The sequence below is a fragment of the Sciurus carolinensis genome, chromosome 6, assembly GCF_902686445.1.
Source record: "Sciurus carolinensis chromosome 6, mSciCar1.2, whole genome shotgun sequence".
Lineage (NCBI taxonomy): Eukaryota > Metazoa > Chordata > Mammalia > Rodentia > Sciuridae > Sciurus > Sciurus carolinensis.
In genome coordinates, this window is record NC_062218.1 from 146,184,898 (window position 1) to 146,202,708 (window position 17,811).

Here is a 17,811-nt window from a genome sequence, read left to right on the forward strand (position 1 = left end):
GGGCTTCTACGCACGATGCTTTCAGGGACCAGTCTGGAAAGGCTTTTGCCCATTGAGAGGAGCTCTTATTCCTTTGGCCTAAAAAGGACAAACAACGCCCTGGCCACCTGGTCCCCAGGATGTACTGATTCTTCCCGTATTCTTAGGTTTTCTCTCTAGTTGGCTAGTGATTTTTTTCTTGCTCCATCTAGATCCTCTCTGGATAATGGTTTCAAATGCAAAGATGATCTTCTCTGTTATTCTACAACTGACAGTCAATTCATCTTCCTCCTCTCCCACCCACACCCCACCTCCTGCATCTTTTTTCTTTCTTCTTATTTCCTGTGACATTGCCTAGTTACATGGTCCTGGTGGAGACCTTTTCTTGCCCGAGTCCCAGTTCCGACGTCTGTAACGCAGTGGTCTTGGGCTAGATCCGGGTGGCAGATGGAAGGTGTGGGTACTACTCTACCCCACTCAGAACCCTTCTCAAGCTCTCCCAGCCATCGTGGCACTTGCAGAGGGTTGATTAGTGTCCCCTCATAATACATATCTACCCACATACTCAGAATATGACCTTATTTAGAATTGGAGTCTTTGTAAATGTGACTAATCAAGAATCTCAAGACAAAATCCTCCTGGATTTCGGGCTGCCTGGAATCTTTAGAGAAAAGCGAGAAAGATTCACACAGACACACAAAGGGAATAGGCCATGTGAAGAGAGAGGTAGAGATTGGAGCGATGCTATTAAAGGTAGGGAAAACTATGAGCTGCCAGATGCTGGAAGAGGCAGGGTAGACTTCTCCCCTCCCCTGAGACTTTGGAGGGAACATGGCTCTGCCAGCCTTTATTTCAGGCTTCTGGTCTCCAGAACCATGAGAAAATAAATTTCTGTCATTTTAGGCCACCAAGTTTGTGCTGACTGGCTGTAGAAACCCTAGGAATCTAGTCCTATGCCTCACTGGGCTCAGAGACACAGTTCCCATGTAGGTATCAGGAGTGATTGCTTACCAGTCAGTCAACTGGAGTGGACGTCAGAGGTGGAGACTCTGGACCATTCCTGAACTGGATGGTCTCCAGTGGTCCTTTCTCTCCAGATCTCCCGACTGCCCTTTTCCATTTCGCACAAAGGTATATCTGCCTCTGAGAGTCCAACCTTTCCTGTTCCCCTCAACCTTAGAAGAATAGAGCTCAGATAGGTTTAGACCTGGACAGTTTTACACAAATTACGTTTTCACAAGTGAGGTGGGGGTTTTTTGGTGGTGGTGGTTGTTTTTTGTTCGTGCCTGACTATAATATTGCCTCAGAGAGGTGCGTGCGTACATGTGTATCCATACATGTGGAAGTTAAAAAGTTGATCTTGAAGAAGAATATAGACTAGTGTTACAAGAGTCTGGGAAGGGTGAGGAGATGGTTAGCAGGCACAGGCTGCAATCAAATAAGAGGAAGAACTTCTAAGGTTCTATAGCACAGTGGGATAACTGTGATTGACAATGGACTATTTCAGTGTAGCAAGTAGATAGGATTTGGAATGTTCCCAACACAAAGAAATGATAGAGGATTTTGAATGTTCCCAACACAAAGAAATGATAAATGCCTGACGTGATGGATGTGCTAATCATCCTGATCTTTTCATTACACATTGTTTGCATGTATTAAAATGTCACACTGTACCCCAGAAGTGTGTTCAATGACTACATGTCCATTAAAAATAAAATACAAAGCTTCCCTCTTCTTAGTTCTTGGCCAAAGGATCTAAGTGGACCCAAGAAGTTCCCCTACTGAGTCATCTCAATGATGACCACGAAGTTAGGAAGAGCTGCCCGGTGAGCCAGTGTTGCCCAACACGGGAGACAGTCTCTGCATGTATAGAGCTCCTTTAATTCTGCTTTATTATTGTTATTTTGTGGTATTAGGGATTGACTCCCGGATGCTCTACAACTGGGCTACATCCCCAGCTCTTCCTGTTTTTTTTTTTTTTTTTTTTTTTTTGTGACAGGGTCTTGCTAAGTTGCTAAGACTGGCCTCTAACTTGCAGTCCTCCTGCCTTAGCCTCCTGAGTTGCTGGGACCACAGGCGTGCACCACCATACCCCGCTGTCCAGTGTTCTTGATCCAGCAGTTGTTCCATGGCCTTCTCGTGACATTCAGTCTTCCCAGGGGCCTGTCTTAAATCTGCTGCAGCACAGACAGTATGTCTCTTCCCAAAGGCTAATGGCGACACCCTGCAGAGCACAAAGGCACCCTTTCCACAGAAAGGCCAATGCAATAGTTTGCAGGTGCCTTTTGAAAAGGTTATTTCGAGGGGAATAAAAATACCAGAGATAGAGGAGCTGAGGAGGGCCAAGGTGGAACTCAGCCCTTTTCCCACAGGAAGTGGGAATTTATTTTTAGTGCTCCTGGATGACATTTTAACTCGGAACCTTTGATTTGAGAAATTAAAAGACTCGGGGAATGTGGGGCCTAGCAGCCCTCTTGTTTCTTGCTGCCAAGAGAAGACATGCCATTTGTCAGGACACATGGCTGATCAGTGGCAAAGCTGGAAGTAGGGTCCCTCACTCCAGGTCCAGTCCTCATCCTGCTCCCTGGTCTGTCACCACTTGCCAGCGGCACCTGAAGGAACCAGTGCAGTCTTTGGAGAGTGAGAGAAACTATCTCACGCTTTCCTCTTTCCAGAGCATAGCCAAGTTGTAGCCTCTTTGGCTGCCAGGTCAGGTGGTCCCCACATCAGAAGCAAACAACTATCAGGAGAAATCATCCTTGAGCAGGGTCCCTGCACCCTTCCTCAAGGTGGCAGTGAAGGATGACATGAGGGCATGCCTCAGTCCCCAAGCTGGACTGGCAGAGGGAAGTGAGGGGCTCAGACAGCAGGCCCTGGAATCCCCAGACCAGGTGAAAACCCTGGGTATGGGGCCTTGGACAGATTCCCTCACTTTCCTGCCTTGGTTTCCTCATCCATGATGCCTGCCTCATATTGCTGTTGTAACAGTGAGAAGAGCTCATGTCTATGAAGGACTGAGCTTAGGAACAGCGACCACTGTGCTCAGAACAATGGCTCAGAGCCATTTCCTGAGTCCAGGCATAGCTTCATCCAGAGGTGATAATGAGCAAGGTTTTCTCCCTAAATTGTGCTTCCTTGCTTTTTCTAACCATAACCCTTAAATCAGCTTTATTGGATGGATAGATTCATTTTTGATTGCTTCATTGATTTTACAGCAGAGGATTGAACCCAGGGGCACTCTACCTCGAGATAGGCCTTCTTGTCAGCACCAGGAGAAACCGAAGCTCAGCAGGACTTGCTTGGCCACTGTCACAAAGCCAGGCCATGGCAGCACAATGCTTCATGCTTCCGCTAGTTGGTCCAGGCCTGAGCTCCTGCCCCACCTCTGAACCCTGCTGTGTCCCTCTGTGGCCTGTGTCCACAGTCATACTTTGCTTTGAGATCATTGTCTCTTGAGAGACCCAGCCTGCGCTTTGCAGTGTAATGCACTCCAGATGATAGGAACAAAGGACTTAAAGACCCTGCAGAGAACATCTGGCCACCTGCCTGTAGCTGACAAAGGCAGGCAAAACATCAGCTCATTTGGAGAAATATGGGCAGCAAGTGTTTCCTCTTCTGAACATCTTGTGCTTTGGAGTCCAAGTATACCTGCCTAAGAGCTCTGTCACTTAGGGGGTGACATTCAGTTATTTTTTTTTCTAAAGCAAGGGGTCAGTCCCCAATACCACACACAAAAAAGTTTTAGGTAAAAAATTAAGAAACCTTAGCAACTGCTTCAGTAATCAAAATTGATATATGAACCAAAACTTTAAAAATATATTCTCCTATTAAATTGAATAGTATCAAAAACTACCTTCCAATTGATATAAATTGTGGCATAGATCATTCAATTTTAATCCTTTCCCAGTAAATTTTGGGCCTTTAGAAATTGTTGGTATGACCTTTTTGAGCATGGGCATAACGGGGCCACTACCTGGATGTCAACACTTCCCACCTGGGCCAACCAGGGGATCTCCCCTCACCCTGGTGACGGCACCTACAATGCCACCACTTCCTTCCACCCCCTGCCACTCCCAGGTTCCACAGTGTTCCTTCCCCACCAGTCCAGAGGCTTCTGTTATCCTAGCAACCTGAACATGTGGCAGAAAAGCATCTTGTGTGGCACCTCAGGCAAGTCACTTAATTTGCTTGGGCTTGGGCTTCTTCCTCTGCTGAATGGGTACGATTAATGCAGTAGGCTGCTAACAGCCCCCACAGATAGCAGGTCCTAACCCTGGAACCTGTAAATATAGCATTCTTTGGGGAAAAAAAAAAGATTTTTGTGAGTATGATTAAGTGAAGGATCTTGATGTGGAAAAATGACCCTGGACTACAAGGGTGGGCCCTAAACGCATCACAAGTGACCTTACGAGATGAAGTATACCCATAAGCAGAGAAGGTGAGTGAAGACTCGACTCAGCAGAGGGATTTGAAGGTGGAATAATGCAGTCACAAGCCAGAATGCTGGCAGCCACCAGTAACAGGACAAAGCCCAGAGGCTTTGGAAGGAATGTGACCTCATGAACTCTTGATTTAGGCCCAGCAAGACTGATTTTGGATTGGTAGCTTCCAGAGAATAAGTTTCTGTTATGTCAAGCCACCTGGTTGGTGGTACTCTGTCACAGCAGCCACAGAAAACTACCTGGGGGGTCGTGAAGGAATCACTGTGGAAACATTCACAAAGAAGCATGCTATATTTGTGTGTCATCACATGGGTACCAATTATGAAGAAAAGTGATGGCATCAGGTTCTCCAAAAAGTCTTAGCATCTAAATCTTGCAAGAGAGAGATGGCAGCCCAGGCTCCTGTTCTTCCTCCTGCTCTTGCCCAAGCTCAAGAAGAAAGGGGCATCATTTCCTGAGATGTCTACAGCAATTCCTTTGGGTCTTTCAGCCTGTGAGCAGAGACTATCACCAAGGAGCATATGTTGGAGACCCAGCCCTGTAGCTCACAGATATAAGGAAGGAGCATTCGGTCATATGGACGGATTTGAACCTCCAACAAGACTGATCACTTGTTTTGAACCTCCAACAAGACTGATTTGGACTGTCTTCCAAACCCCAGGGATGGTGTGACTGTGTTATTCACTTACCCCATCTGCATTTACCTGAAGTGATTTTGGAGTTGAGCTGACACTTTCCAACCTGAATTAGGGGCTGTGTCTGTGAGCTGGTGGCATTCATTAGAGAAATTGTAACAAAAACAGGAAATTAGAAACAGTTTTAATTCCTCTTGGGATCTCTAAAAACAGCAATTGTGATTCCAGAGAGCAGAGATGCAAATTGCTTACAAATTTAGTTTGCCAAATAGGCCTTGTTGTTTGGAGTGGCTGGCCGTGTTTACCATCTGGTGAAAGAGATTGTAGGCATTATAATCAAAAGTCCACATATCAGACTTTCCAATGGTAAACGTTATGTATATTTTACCACAGTTTTTAAAAAGTCAATCTACACAGTGCCTATGATCCAAAGATCAAACTCTTTCATATATTTTTCTCTCTTGCTTGTCCAGAAAATGTAATCTGTGTCACAGTAATAACATGGTTCTAATTCCTGAATCAGGGTTGTTAATTTCTTGGAAGCCTCATAAACTTATCTATTTTGTGTAGTGTGGATTTTAACAAGTTTGGCTCTAAGTGAGCCAGCCTGAATGGTTAGGATGTGTAATTAGTTTCCCATTGGGCCAAGTGGTTGTAATGTGAGTCAGTGAACAGAATTGGTTCAGCGTGAGAGATGAGTGGCAAGCGTCCAATGTCTCAAGTCATGTTGCATTCCTATTTTTCTTTGCCAAACCCCAGAAAATGCCCAGGCTCCCTTATTCCCACATTTTCTCAATAGGGCCCAGCCTCCTATTGAGTCAGCAGGTCAGACGGGTGCCCTCCGGGGGTGTGTGTGCATGTAGTTCTCAGCATGCGCGTGCTTTTGCTTGCATGAACTTGGTGTCTTTGGGGGAGTGGGGGAGCGTGTTCACTTAGAGGATTCGAATTCTGTACATTTCATCCTGGCTCTTCCTGCATGAAATACAGCTTGACCATCAACTGAGGCCTGATCTTCAAGACCAGAGTCAAAGATTGACATAGTATCCAACCAGAAGGTCCCTAAGTGGGTCAGGAGATGGGGAGGACATTTTTTAAACCCTTGCATGGTAAAAACAATTTCAAAATTCTTCTCCTCTGCCTACACCTGGGACAACCTGCTGACCAATTTCCAGATATCACAGCATAACTTCCTTTGGGTTTGCTGGGAAGTTTGAAGGGAAACTTGGTCCTAGAAGGTCCTCAGGTGAGGGTGAGGACTCAGGAGACTGCTAAGAAGGATGAGCATTCAGGAAGAGCCCAGTAGTGCTTAGGCCTCAGAAGAGAGCAATAGAGCACAACTACTCTCACCTCCATCCTAGGGTGAGGGACAGATATCACTGTTAAGAAGCTCGGGACATGGAGCAACATCTGTATCGGGACAGGTGTGTCCCACCACCTGATCCCAGCTCTGACTGCTGGCCTGTCCCCTTGTGAATTACACACTCTGGTATAAATTTACACCTCACGTAGGCACTCCCCTCTCCAAGTTTAAAGAATCAGAGCTGTAGCCAGAACTTATGGGAGAAAGTTTGAGCAGGAAGCTATATGTTCTTGCTCTTCATTTACCAATTATAAAGTAATAAAGTAATAAATAAAGTAATGTCAATGGCTATTATTTCCATGAGTGCTTCCAAGGTACTGAACACCATGCTTTTTATATCAATTAAACTTCCAACAGCCCTAGTGGCTCTGGTATCATCATCTTTTGTGAGGGAACCAAGGCTGGAGGGTTAAGTAATTTGCCCAAGAGCATTCAGCTAGTAAATGGGGGACTTGGGGTTTGAAGTTGGTTGTAGCTGTGCCCACCCTAGAGACCATCCTTGAGTCTCTGCAAAGAGTCAGACAGAAAAAAAATACAATAAGTAGCTGATTGCCTTTTGTCCCCACCAGGAGTATACACTTGAAAGCTCCCTGCTTTTCAAAAGTTCCTTTCATAGGTCTTTTGAAAAGGGGACAATGTGCTTTCCTGGGTTCAGAGGAGAAGCCCTGAGGCCCTAGTGTGGGTGGGAATGAGAAGGCTGTCAGGGCAGACCACATCCACAGCTGTCAGTACCCCCAAGGCCATGAGCAAGCCAAGGCATGGTCCCCTAGTACTGGGCCCACAGCTCTCTTCAGGAGAAAGTTCAAAGCAGGGTTCTGCGTTTTGATCTTTGAAAATATTAGGAGGCTATGGCATGAGCCAGTGGGGTTTTGACATTTCCTTTCCTATTGGGACATAACCATATATAGTGAAATGTACTGTCTTTGTCAGTTCAGGCTGCTATAACAAGAGAGCCAGAGACAAGGCTACTTAAATAGCAAACACTTACCTCTCGCAATTGTTGAAGTTGAGTCTAAGATCAAGGGCCAACAGATCTGAGGTCTGGTTTGCAGATGGCCATGTCCATGTCCTCATGTGACAGCAGAAAGAGGGAGCAAACTTTCCCGCCTGTTCTTATGAGGACAAATCCCACTAGGAGGGCTCCACCCTCAGGGACCAAACCACCACCCAAAGACCCCTCCTCTTAATACCATTCCATGGGGAGTGAGATTTCAAAGCACACATTTGGAGGGACACAAACATAAGATCCCTCCACACATGGATCATAAGTGTATATAGAAGATCACAAGTGTTAATGAATATGAACATCTGTGTAGTCAACAAGCCCACCAAGATGCAGAGCTCTCCCATCACCCTAGAAAGTTCTCTCATTCCCCTTCTGGTCCATCTCCATCCGCTGTGGTTGGTTTGGCGTTTGCCTTAGATGCTTCACACACCTCACCCTAGTCCCAGTCCTGTTCACTAGGGTGGCCTGTCCAGAGGCACTAAAACAGGTTTGTTCCACATATAGAAAATGGCCTGGCCTGGGATTGGCTTAGACTCCATAATTCATACACTTCCGGGATTTGCTGAACATGAACATCACTGAACATCAGACTCTGAAGTCAGTTCTGCTTCCCACTCTACATAAACCACTCCTGGCCCCATACACTTAGAAACTACGGAAAGTAGATCCCTCCCATTCTTGCTAACATTCCAAGCCTGTTGGAAAGTAGGCCCGAGCTTGCCAAAGGCAGTTATTCAACTTGGTGAGTGGGTGGGTGCTCTGATCTGTCATGAATCCTCATTATTCCTGGGAACTCTAGTTGTACTCTTGGTGTATCCTTATGATTAAAGGTTCCGAGAGTCGTGATGATTGTTTTGTAAAGTTTAGGATAATTTGTACATAGCAAAACACACTTAACTCAAAATTTAGGCTGAACGTAATTACATCCTCCTTCAGTGGTTCCAAGGGGGATTGAGAATCTTACAGTCCTCCAGAAGCATTATCATAGTTTAATTCATGTGGAATTTCTAATTAACCAACCAGTAGAATTGCATCGAATGGAATATCGATGTGATCTTCTCATGTTTGCATGGTCAAGACTTTTATAATTCCAGGGAGGAAAACAATACTGAGAACTAAGTTTTGAGAAGAAGTCTTATCTAAAAAACTGAGCATGGTTTATAAAAGAATTCAACTTCCAAAATATACCCTTATGGGTAGAGAGGTAAGAGGATGGACTTTGGAATCAGTCAGACCCGGTTCAGACCAGGGCTTGGTTATCTACCAACTGTGTGATCTTGAGCAGGGTACTGACCCACCTGAGCCTCAGTTTCCTCACCTGTGAAACAAGGCTAAGAATGGTTTGCACTGCGTTTGTTTGTTGTGTGGATTAGTTATGAAAATGCACATGAAGGTCTTCACGGAGCCTGGCATGAGCCACTCCACATATAGCAGCATTTCAAAAATGGAGCGTCAGAGTCGTTGGTAACTTGTATGGCCTCACCAACCAAATGAGACCATTGGAGGGCCAGCCATTTTGGTCATCCGTCCTCAGTCAGGGACGTCTCATGGGGTCTCAAGGATGATGGTGGCAGCCAGACAGTGAGCCGGGCTCTGGGTTCCCAACTCTGCCTGATTCACAGACGAGTGTCATGGCATTTTCCCTTTGGACTGCTTCCCTAAGAGTTGAGAAATCACTAATTTAAGCCAACCCCCTAACATTTCATAGAATAAAAAAACTCAGACGCAAATGACCTGAGTGGTTTTCCCAGGCACTCAGAAGCCGTCTCCTGACTCCCAGGCCTGCCCATTCCCAGGACCCCAGGGTGTCAGAGATGAAAACAACCAACAGTAGAAGACCATGCTGGGCAGCTGCTCAGCTTCACATGGTTCTTCCAGATGAATTCTAGTACCAAAAGATCCTCTAGAGAAAGAAAATCAGCCATTTTATCCCCGTCCCACGGCTCCGTTTGGCAAGGTCCTGGTTTGTGTGTGGGGACGGTTGTCGGGGACTGGAGTCCCCATGAAAGGGATATTTGCTTGGAAGCCCTTTGCTCTCTCCAGGGTGGGAACAGCTGATCTCTCTAGAGGCCTTTGCACCGTTACTGACCACACCTCTCTCCTTGGCCAACATCTTCAAACATATTCACGGGGTCCCCAGTGAGAGCCCTGATGAGGCCAGGTTCCCGTCCCTTCCATCAGCAAAACGTCTCCTGCCAGGACTCAGGCCAGCATCCGTTCGGTGCTCAGTCTCTTACTTTGCCACCCCCTCTGTTTCCCAGCCCCTCAACATTGCCTACAGTCACATCTACAGCTCCTACCGGAACTTTGTGGGGCCTCCTCATTTCAAGACCATCTGCAGACTCCTGGGCTACCAGGGCATCGCTGTGGTTATGGAGGAACTGCTGAAAATCGTCAAGAGCTTGGTAAGGAGAAGACTCGGGCAGGGTGGGATGTCCCCAAGTGGGATTGATAAGAAAGACTTGATTTCTTTTTTGACCTGTCCTGTAAAAACAAGTCCCAGCCACTCCAGTTCTGCCTTTGCCCTCATCTCTTGGTAGCTCCTAAAAGCACATTTCTCTATGCAACTTTTGACCTATGGATTTGCCTTCCCTGTTTCTGGCCCTGAATTCATTTCTTGTTTTTGATGACTCAATCCAGTGGTCCCGATTTTGACGTTCAGGGCCTGTTAATGACTGTTCACACCATCTAGCTGGGCTGTTAATCTAATTTAAGCATGGCCAATCCATGACACACATGCTGCCTTTTCCCACTCCCATGCCTGACAGACATCTCTAATCAATCACCATACTGTGTCCCCTTGGAATTTCTTGCTGAGCACTTTTCTCAATACTGCACTAACTTCAAGGGAATTCTGTATCCTTTTTCCACCATCCTATATCTGCACCTTCATTTCGTTCCCTGCAAGGCCAAAACACGTAAACAAGATTTTCTTAAAAACATGAGATAATAGAAGAGAAAGTAGTGTATAACCAGGTCAGGAACAGCAAGCAGGATTCCCCTGCTAACTCTCTTGGGCAGTAGCCATGGGTTTTTAAAGATTGAGCGGCTAAGTGCAGAGTCAAATAGGAAAACAAGGCAATTGCTTAAAGATGTCTGCCCTGGACGTGGGAGGAATGGATGTACCGTAAATTTTCCATGCTGAAATTAGATAATGTGCCCTAATCGCTAGAGTTCTGTGCCCACATTTCATTTTAGCTTAGTCTGGATTTCATAAATATTCCCAACCCTAGGAAGGACCCTGTGCCTGGATATGTGTTCTTCTTCAAATCTGTAAGCTTGCGAAAGAGAGCTCCTTGTCCGTCTTGTAAAGGATAATAAGACTGAAGCTTAACTGCCCCGCAGATCTCTCCACACCTCTGTATGCCCAGTAACCTGCACTCGGGCCAGACGTGCACATGTGCTCCAGAGGTAGACTAGCTCACCCACCTGTGCTCTTCTTCTGCAGCTCCAAGGAACCATTCTCCAGTATGTGAAGACACTGATAGAGGTGATGCCCAAGATATGCCGCCTGCCCCGGCACGAGTACGGCTCCCCAGGTCGGTCACAGGAAAATAATGCCAACCGCCTCGTGGTGAGACGGGAGCTATGGCTGTCCCCCTTGGACAGTTTGTGTCTCTAACCTGCCAGGGAGCCCAGGAGCTTTGCATCCTGGCCCAGCCCCCAGGCAGGCAGCCTTGAACCCGTCTTAATCTTCCTTCGGTGGAGGTAAATGATATCTGCTGGGCCTGCCCCACAACACTGCCTGGGGAGAGCATTTAAATATGAACAGCCAGAGCTTCCTAAGGGTGTTCCTGGCTCTGGGTCTCTCAGAGGCCTTCTGTTTGGAGGAGTCCAGTGCCCACATGGTGGTTGCTGGTGACGTTTCTAGGGTGAGTTATAAACAGGTATTTTTGCCCCTTGACCTGGAGACTGGAAAGTGAGGGAAAATGGAGACTATAAGCTTAATGCCTGATGTTTTTTTTCCAAAAACCATTATGTCCAGTACTGGGTCAATGTCTTTCACAATAGGAAAGGGATAAGACCCAAAGCTCTGGTCCAGTCCCAGCTGCCATACTGACTTGCTGTGTGATTGTGGGGTATGTCATTTACCTTCTCTGAAAACTGGTAATGGTGCCTATGGTTAGGGGAGTAAATGAGATATTGCAAAAGAAAATGTGGCATGTATATACAATGGAGTTTTACTTGGCCGTAAAGAAGATTGAAATTATGTCATTTGCTTGTAAATGGATGGAACTGGAGAACATCATGCTAAGTGAAATAAGCCAGACTCAAAGACGCAAAGCCAAAGGTCGAATGTTTTCTCTCATGAGGGCAGGGGAGAAAAGGAATCTCATGAAAATAGAAGGGAGACCAATAAAATACAGAAAGGGGATCAAGAGGGAGGGCGGAGGAGAGGGCATGTGGAAGTGCGAGGAAATAAAATCTACCAAATTATGCCGTCGTGTCCATGCACAAATATCCCACAATGAATCCTGCTTATATGTATTATTATAATGCACTAATTAAAATAAGATGTGTTCTTATTAAAAAGTACTAAGGTAGTTTAGAATTTGGAAAAATTAGTTGAGATTGCAAATAGCACATCTAGCATAATATCTAATGCCTATAAATATTAGTTCATGTCATTATTAAGAAGTCAGGCAAATTTTTGGAGAGACAAATGGACCAGACCTGTTCCATTTGTGTTTTACTTTGTTCCAACTTCCTGAGCTTTTCCACATATGAGCCCCACAAGAAATCCCACCTTGGGCCCACATCTGGAGGGACCCAGGGCTTGACCTTCTGTTATCTGAGGGTCGGTTCTGGGGCTACTGCTCAGCCAGTGCTTCCCACAAACCTGGCTGCATGGTGTCAGCCTCCCACTGACCGTCCTGTTCATCCCCCAGGGATCCTGGAGTTCTTCCACCACCAGCTGAAGGACATCATCGAGTATGCAGAGCTCAAAACAGACGTGTTCCAGAGCCTGCGGGAGGTGGGCAATGCCATCCTGTTCTGCCTCCTCATAGAGCAAGCGCTGGTGAGTCCCAAGCCCAGAGCCATCAGGGCGACTCCAGGCTAGAGGGGACGGTGCCCCAGCCAGCACTGAGGCTGAAGTACGCGTGTGCTCTTGGGTTCCATGTTCAGGCAGCTGTGACTGTCAAGAATGGATGGAGTAGTGGCCCTGAGAGCAGCCCTGAGTGCTTCTCCTCACTCTTCGAACCTGGGCCCAGTGCGTCCTCCAAGCCTTAGCTTCCATTCACATGGGCCAGTCCCTGCCCCGTGCCCTGTACGTGTTGACATGGAGCTGATGTGTTTACAATAACAGGAAGCGCCAGGAGGGATGAGCACAGGGCCAGAGGGAACAGAAAACAGAGCCCGAAGTGGTCTTGGGACCAGAGAGGACCTTCCTGAGCAGGCCTCCTGGAGAATGAGCAGGAATTTTCCTGGGGGGACTTTTCTAGACTGAGGGAAGAGGATGCTGTGTTATCTTCATTTTTGTGATAGGTGACATGGTTTTCCCCTGCAGGGGAGTTTAAAGGCTGAAGAGAGATAATGCTTGTAGAATGCGTGCAGTCAAACTGATTAATTGGCAGTCGTGGTCCTACTGAGCATACCTCCCTGTTCGGAGCGCCTCTGGACCCCCACAGAACCAGCCCCGACCCCCGTCTTCCCACAGGAGTGTTTGTCTGAACTCCCTGGCGCTGTTTTGTGCATGTGGCTGATGGAGAGCTGGCTCTCCCACATTCTTGCCCACTGTGCTCTGTGCTCCGTGTGTGGTGGGCCCAGTCCTCCAGGAGCCGGGGCACTCGTAGGCCTTGAGCAGTGGGAGGAGATGGAGGATGTCACTCGGGTGTGTGACTCTCGGGATGCACTGGGGAGCTCCGAGCCTCCTTCATCTGCTCATTCAGCATCAGGTATTGAGAGTCAGCTCTCTGCCAGGCACAGTTCCGGGTATGGACGGTGGCCTTGAATAAGAGACAAAGTATTCCCATCTTCAGAGAGACAAGCAAAGACATCCACAGCATCTGTGTGACCGCAGACACACTGTGAAGGAGCACTCAGGGTAGCGGGATCAGAATCGATGGTGGCGTTGGGGAGGGATGTGTTCTCTTTGGAGAAAATGGAGCTTGACGTCTCTCAGGATCAGAAAGGACCCTAGAGCGAGCTGGAAGGGAGAGGCAAAGGGGACAAAGGTAGGAGCTGAGCAGGGGAGGCTCCTTTTCTGGCTGCAGCAGGAAGCCTTAGAGGGCCCAGGAGCCGGAGAGAGAGGGGCTCTGACTTTCTCGAGGGCGCTGTTGGGGGAGAACTAACTGGACAGCGAGGGAAGGGTAAGACCACTCCCATGGTCGTCATGGAGGCAGCAGGCCCGTGGACAAGAGGGGGAGGGCAAGGAGGGAGACAGAACAAAGGCAGAGAGATGCAGACCAAGAGCCCCAGAGGGTTCTTCACCTCCCAGTCCAGGTGACACAGGTGAGCCTGGGCACCCCATCCCTCCATGTCCTCGTCTTCAATCAAGGGTCTTATGCCAGCTGTCCCCTCAGAGGCTCTGAAATGGGGACTGTTGCTCTTCCTCTGTGAGGAATAATTGCTCCTCTGTTGCCCCTTTAAATGGACGCTGGAGAGGGCTAATTGCTTCTCTTTAAGATAACAGGTTGTTAGCATGGTTCACTGGGCCTGGGTTGCCTTGGCAACGTAGCCTTCAGAAGTCACAGGGATGAGAAGGGAAAAAAACGGTTCAAGGCCTCTGGGGTACCAGGAGATGTGGGGGTGGGGAGTCTGGGTCTCCTGTCAGCACCTCCTTTCATGAGGAGCATCAATTTGTACCAGGAGGTAGGCAATTAAAGGGGGATGCAAGGGAAGGAGAATACTGCTCAGCTTCCCCCCTCCCTTATTTGGGTGGTCACTTAAACATAGTAGTGAGGAAAGCAAGACACTCAGGAGCAAAGATTTTCCCAGCTGAGAGGGACCCCAGCAGCACAGCCGCTCCAAGCCCCTGTGCTCCTAAGTGAGGAGGGAGAAACCAGAGAGAGGAGCAGTTCACCTGAGTCACAGGTACAGCAGCAGAGGCAGCTCTAAGGCACAGGTTTCCAGTGCCGATCCCAGGCCTCGGTGGCTGGGCAGGGTGGGGCGAGGTGACCCGAGCAGGAATCAGGACCCACCAAAGCTGGGTTCCACTTGCTGCTTTGAAAGCTGGGAAGATCTCCAAGCTAAGACTGGGCTTTCTGAGAGTGAAATGGGGCATGAATTTTCTGGAACTTGTTCGTATAGGAAACTAGAATTAAATAAATATTGATGTGTTATCAGTTGTTCTTGATAAATAGAAGAGCAAAACAGCAATTAAAAAAAAGCCTAATGGCCATCCATAGAGGAATAGCTGTCTGAACAGTGTAACGTCCATACTTCTGGAAGATTCTGAGGCAGTTAAAATGAGTGAAGTGAGCCAGCCATGGTGGCACATGCCTGTAATTCCAGGGGCTCAGGAGGCTGAGGCAGGAGGATCACAAGTTCAAAGCCAGCCTCAGCCACTTAGTAAGGCCCCAAGCAACTTAGGGAAACGCTGTCTCCAAAGAAAAAAGACTGGGGATGTGGCTCAGTGGATAGGCACCCCTGGGTTCCATCCCAGGTACCAAAAAAAAAAAAAAAGTAAAGTTATAAAGCAGCTTTTCACATATCAGCATAAGAAATGTTGAGAGAAAAGCAGCAAGTTCCTAGACAACATGCATTGTGATGTCACATATATGAAATAAAACCCACCCTCTGCATCGAGAGAAAGTGTAGGAAATAAATACTTTCTCTACAGGTCAGGAAGGAAACCAGGATTAGAAGTCAACAGGGTCTTAGCCTTATCTGAAACGTCTTCATTTCCAACAAGGAAAGTATGTTCATGTACTATCCTCCTAAAACTAATTTTAAAATAATAGTAGCCTGAACTGGCTCTAGAACAATGAAGAGGCTACTGAAAAGTGTGAACATGTAATTGAGAAGGCTTTTTGTCTGTTTTCCTATTGTGACATTTGCCCTTGTGTAATTTTTCTTCTTTCAGCATTTTCTCTTATGGATTCCATATTGGTCTCTATGCTGAAATACTTTCTCTTATTCTGTAACTTGCCTTTTTTTAAAAAAGACATTCATGTATCTTTAATCTGTAGGCAAAGGGAATAGAAATTAAAAAGGTTGATCACTTAGACAAAGATACAAAGATATGCGTTTGTTTCTCAAAATTCAGCATATAATATTAGCATTGAAAGAAATGTTTGCTTGAGTTTTTTTTTGTTTTGTGTGTGTGTGTGTGTTTAAAGTATAATATAGAAAGGAATAAACTTTTAAATGTATAGCCAGATCAAGGGGACGTGCCTAGGTAACTCTCGCCAGGTCTATAAACAAAACACTTGCAATGTTGTAGACAGTTTCTTTGGGGCACCTTAAGTGCCCCCAAAGAAACCATAATTCTAATACCCCAGAGGTGTCCTTCACATACAACTTCCTAGGAATGGAATCATCCAGTATGATTTCCTTTTCTATCTGACCTCTGTTGTTTGACATCATGTCCATGCAGTTCAAGTTGTGGATGGCTCTCTTTTCATGACCAAGTATTCTCATTACATGAATAGATTAATGGAACTATCCGTTTTATTGGGGATGAACATTTGGGTTGTTTGATTTTGTACTCTTATGAATATTCTTGTACCTGTCTTTGGTGAATAATATGCTGTCATTTTTATTAGATAAATTTGATAGGTTAGCTCCAGTAAGTACTGCCAAGTAACTTTACACATTGGTTTTATCAGTTTATACTCCCATTTTGTAACATATGAGTTTAATTTATTCACATCCTCGTGAACAACTGAATTTGTCCACCTTTTTAATCATAGCCATTCTGGTGGGTGTGTCTAGATAGCTCATTGTGGGTTTTATTTCCTTAGCGATACTGAGCCCCTTCCCACGTGTTATGAACCATTTGGAATCCCTCCTTTGTAAAGTACCATTCAACATCATTGCCTATTTTTAAATTGAGTTTTCTTTAATTGTTCATAGGCATTATTTAGATATTAGAGATGCATGGGTTGCAAATATATTAATGTGGCTTACCTTTTGGTGAAGTAGTTCTCAAAGATTAGGGCATCTATCTCTTGTTGGTGCCCTGTGATTTGCTTAGAAAATCTTCCTCAAAGTTATGGAGATGTGTTATCTTCTGAAAGTTCTGAGTCTAGCCTTTCAAAGCTGAACAGAACTTGAAGTCTGTTATTCACGGGGAATGGATGTTTATGCTTTATGGGAGGCCTAGATCCAATTTCACTTCTTTTCATGTTGAAAAGACCCCTCCCTTCCTCTGTTAGGATAGTGCTACTCCGGTTGTGTATCAAGTTTCCATAAATGGTCTGGTCATAGTAGGCTCTTAATAGTTGTGGAATATGAAATGAATTAGCATTTAAGTATATGTTTATAGGTCTCATGTTTTTAAAGAAAATTGTTATGAACATTGAGTGTTTCTTCTGGCCTCTCAGGCTGGGGAAATCATAAGGCGGTCGTTAGAGAAAGAGGGAATCAAATCGCGTGGTGTTCTGCACATCAGCTTGCCGTTATGCCCTCGCCTACCAGGAGAGGGCCCTGTTTGCACATGGGAGCGATGGAGGGCTGGATTTCTGGGAAGGAGACTGCCTTGCCTGCATACCCTCTTGCCCAGGTCTTCAGACCTTATTCCTCATTTCCTCCCTCCCTGTAATGGAGTGGGACACAGTAACACTCGAGTCATTTGGGAACAATACTTCTCTTCTAGGAGGCGGGTGAGTCTGCACCCAAGTTCGCTGATTCAGACACTCATCAGATCTGGGGAAGGCACCAGATACCTACTGTGGAGGGCAGGCTTCCAGCACAGCTGACATCAGGGCTAGACAGTCTTTTGTTGTAGGGATATCCTGCCCTGTAGGACATTGAGCAGCATTTCTGAACTCTACCACTGGGTGCCAGTAGCGTCCCCTCAGCTGTGCTGACCAGCAACGGCTCCAGGTGTTGCCTGATAAACCTCTGGAGGACAAAACCTACCCACTTACCTAGGGCCACTTTACATTTGGCAGATGGAGAAACTTAGGCCCACAAAGGCGTTGATCTTTCCCAGGGTCACAGCTAGTGCAGGAGTTGGGACAAGCCCACTGGAGTACAGAGAGATTGAGCTGCCTAGATGGATTACTTTGTTGAATTGGTCCAGCCCCACACCCGTCCCCTGTCTCCAAATTCTACTTTATAGTCCCCATTTTCCAGTTCTATTTTCCTTATTGCACAATCAAAATAAATTCCTGGACAGAAAACCCAGAGAAGCAGAAAGAAAAGTTAAACCACATTATCACACCAAGATAACTACCGTTCATTTTTCCAAATGCTTTTATGTTCTGCCATAAGTGTTAACTT

At 46.4% G+C, this 17,811-nt stretch overlaps 1 protein-coding gene across 3 annotated transcripts in view; it reads left to right on the top strand.

Annotated features, from left to right (window-relative positions):
- The window catches only part of Cyfip2 (cytoplasmic FMR1 interacting protein 2), a 120,398-nt gene that overhangs the window by 75,830 nt on the left and 26,757 nt on the right, over positions 1-17,811 (top strand). For all 3 annotated transcript variants that reach the window (XM_047555450.1, XM_047555449.1, XM_047555451.1), the window contains 3 exons: positions 9,684-9,827; positions 10,871-10,961; positions 12,312-12,442. In XM_047555450.1, the coding sequence (XP_047411406.1) occupies positions 9,684-9,827; positions 10,871-10,961; positions 12,312-12,442 (366 nt within the window). The remainder of the gene's footprint in view (positions 1-9,683; positions 9,828-10,870; positions 10,962-12,311; positions 12,443-17,811) is intronic.